General features: G+C 38.2%; 1 protein-coding gene across 1 annotated transcript; it reads left to right on the top strand.

Moving 5' to 3' along the window:
• Window positions 1-2,036: 2,036 nt before the first annotated feature.
• Window positions 2,037-2,993, top strand: LOC116407775 (olfactory receptor 10AG1-like). The gene has a single exon (XM_031893792.1). The coding sequence runs from the start codon at window positions 2,037-2,039 to the stop codon at window positions 2,991-2,993; it is 957 nt and encodes a 318-aa protein (XP_031749652.1).
• Window positions 2,994-3,744: the final 751 nt, after the last annotated feature.

The raw sequence follows: 3,744 nt of genomic DNA, 5'->3' as shown, positions 1-3,744 counted from the left end.
GAACAGTTAAGACTCGCTCTAATGAACTGAGACCTTAACTGTCTAGTTATATTATTAATAGTAGTGCTCAGTATCAATATGGGCCTCTTACAACGCAGAATCATATTTAACTGCACATCACCAACACAGTCTCTCATAGAGTCTCTTTTGAATTCCTCAACATGTCTGTGTGGTACAATCAGATAATTGTCTTCAGTGGAAGTAAAGACTGAATGATACATGTAATGTTATTGCTTCATCTTTTTGTCTACTAAATGTTTAGTGTTCCCATGATATAATAGGTAGGTACTATTATAGCAGCTTCCTCTTATGTCATATCCGCTTAAAATCATTAGTTTGTCCTATGACAGTGTCCATAGGGACCAAGAGACAGAGGTTAACAGGAAACAAACAGAAAGCCATCAATATCTGTACTGGAGAAAGTGAAGAGAGATATACGATACTTTTGTCCCATTATCCTCAATACTTTTTTTGGAGATTCCAATAGATCCTCTCAGGTCACTGTCCATGTTTCGAATGAGGGGTGGGCATGTCCGAACGGTCCCTGCCAAAAGCACAGTAGGAGGGGGATAGCCAATCCCAGCCCTACAGTCACACATGGAAAGACAAGCTTCAGTTCCCTATCAGGTCAGCCTAGCAGAAAGTGGAATGGATGGGCAGAACTAGTAGGATTTTGGGGAACAATTTTCAATGAAAACGCTACTGTTTAAAAAATGTTTGTTCTATATTTAGATACAATTTATTGGCACAATATTGTTTTTCATACAATATGTCCCCTTGAGTGAGTTCAGACACTCTGGAATGATAGGTAAAACACAGGATTTTGGGCAAATTACATTAGATTTTTGCAGAAATAATCAAGTAAAGGCAAACAACGTGATCACCATCAAATGCAGCTCATTGTATTGCTTTGCCAAACTAAAAAACTATGAACACAGCAAGACTGTTTCCAAATTATTGGCTTAATTCTAGTGCCATTCAGTACAATTGTATTTTTGCTAATTAGACCCAAAAGAATAGTTCCTCAGAGAGACTACATGATTATAAATATACCATTGACCCCTTTTTTTTTTTAGTTGTGCACTGCAGTGCTCAGGCAGTAAGGTAAGATAAGGTGTAGAAAGATGTAGGAAAGTTCGTTTTGGCAAAGTTGGTGTCTCAATCACATCCTTGAATGTCCTACTCTTCCAGATTGCAGCATAAAAGGTCCTGTTTAGACATCTTCACGCTTTGCCTACTGAATTTTTTAGAGAACATCAACTCTACATTCACGTGTGTGAAAAAAATAACTTAAAAAGCCAAAATTTACTGTAGATGTGACCAAAATGTGTTGAACCTAAAATAATTGTTGTCAGTAGCTGAAATAGGAAATAGAAGCCCCCTTCCCTATCTCAGGCTGTAAGCCACAGGGTTGCACATCTCTAATGACAGATCTGGACATATAAGAAGGAATCATTTGCAAACAATGCAGCAAAATATTCATAACAATGTAATTACACAGCATTGTAGGCTGTGTGGGCGCAGTTCCAGGATGACTATGACTACGTATCTTGTGTATACGAAACGCATCAGGACTTTCTTTGTTTTAAGATCTCTACAATAAAGACAAGTTTTAGTGGACCAAGGAGTGCGTGCCATCTCTCTTCAAATTGATGTTCGTTTTATACCTCAAGGGCTCAAGGTGCTCTATACCTGGACCACCACTTGTCTTTCGTGAGTGTATTTCCCAAGAACATTTCCAGGACTGTTTTAAAGTTGTTTGTTGGAGGTGGAGGGTCCGGGGTGTATACACAATGAGCTCATTATCACTTCATTTGTATTTAATTTTGAAAGAGAGCTTGGGGATTATATATACCGTAACTCATATTGATTCCCCCTCCTGTTACCGTATAACTGAGCCACTTAGTATCATTTTTAGGACTGACGCAGTTCCAGGATGAAATAAGCAAGAGGTAGAGTTAATGTGCCTGAAGGAAATGATATGATTTGATTAGTGATACATAAAATACCAGTGTAATTTTATATTACAAAACAGAATGATATCAGACAAAAAATGCTATAGTAATTTTACAGAATTTCTGCTCATTGGTTTTTCTGATTTCCATTATAAACACCAACTTTCTATCTTCGTGTTCTTCTGCTCTGCGTATATCTTCACTTTGCTGGGCAACGGCCTGATTATTATAACAGTGACACAGAACTCTCGGCTACACACCCCAATGTATTTCTTCTTAAGGAACCTATCGTTCCTCGAGGTTTGCTCCATCACAGTCACTGTTCCCAAAGCAATGCATATCTTCCTGTCTGAGACAAAGTCCATCTCTCTGTTGGGTTGTGCCTTCCAGATGCAGACATTTCTTTTAATGGGTGTATCTGAATGCCTTTTCCTAGCAGTGATGGCGTTTGATAGGTACGTTGCCATCTGCAACCCTTTGAGATACACGAGTGTGATGAGCCACAAAACATGTTTCTACTTAACAAGTGGATCTTGGGTGGTAGGATGTTTTGTTTCTTTTGGACTTACCAGTTCAACATTTAGTGTTGCGTGTTGTAATTCCAACCACATCCTCCATTTCTTCTGTGATATCACTCCAGTGCTTAACCTTGCCTGCGTCAATACCTTCAACAATGAACTGTTTGTTTTTATTGTTTGCACCCTAGTGGTTGTGATCCCCTTCCTAGCTATCTTGTGTTCTTACATGAACATATTGTACTCTATAGGTCTCATTCACTCTGCACAGGGGCGTCACAAAGCTTTTTCTACATGTGGCTCCCACCTCGTTTCTGTTATTCTTTTCTATGGAACGGCCATGATTATTCATTTCCGGATGAGAAGTCAAGGGTCTGCTGGCAATGACAGAATGATTGCACCCGTGTTTTGCATCTTAATACCAGCCATAAATCCTTTGATCTACAGTTTGAGGAACAAAGACGTGAAACAATCAGTGAGAAAACTACTCCATGATATCAATGCTGATAGCAACACACGGTAAAATATAACTACTATACAACCCTGCATTGACTTTATTCATCTGTCTTCAAAAACATGGCCAAACTTGTCTATGAAGATTCTCATTCATCCAGGTCATGATACAAAGTATCTAGTAGAATTAAGTCTTATACATTATGTATCAATCAGTCTATGAAGGTCCTCATTCATCCAGGTCATGATACAAAGTATCTAGTAGGATTAAGTCTTATACATTATGTATCAATCAGTCTATGAAGATTCTCATTCATCCAGGTCATGATACAAAGTATCTAGTAGGATTAAGTCTTATACATTATGTATCAATCAGTCTATGAAGATTCTCATTCATCCAGGTCATGATATACAGTATCTAGTAGAATTAAGTCTTATACATTATGTATCAATCAGTCTATGAAGGCCCTCATTCATCCAGGTCATGATACAAAGTATCTAGTAGGATTAAGTCTTATACATTATGTATCAGTCAGTCTATGAAGGTCCTCATTCATCCAGGCCATGATATACAGTATCTAGTAGAATTAAGTATAAAACAACTGGACTTTTCTGAGTTTTTCTTGAAAACGTTTCACCACTCATCCGAGTTCAAATGACTGGTAGGAAATTCCCCGGTATTTAAACCCTTGATGGTAGTACAGTCACAGACATCCAATCACAATGGTTCCATTGAACTTATTCAGTTAGGTGTTGGCTGAAACTGACAGGTGTTAGAAGGTAGGATCCAGTCACAATGGTACCAAGATTCTCATTGATGA

Source organism: Xenopus tropicalis, chromosome 9 (genome assembly GCF_000004195.4).
Source record: "Xenopus tropicalis strain Nigerian chromosome 9, UCB_Xtro_10.0, whole genome shotgun sequence".
NCBI lineage: Eukaryota > Metazoa > Chordata > Amphibia > Anura > Pipidae > Xenopus > Xenopus tropicalis.
This window is presented reverse-complemented; position numbering and strand designations above follow the sequence as displayed.

What these genes read in the sequence shown, in the direction of transcription:
- LOC116407775 (XM_031893792.1), top strand. Translation starts at nt 2,037, where the DNA reads ATGATATCAGACAAAAAATGCTATAGTAATTTTACAGAATTTCTGCTC.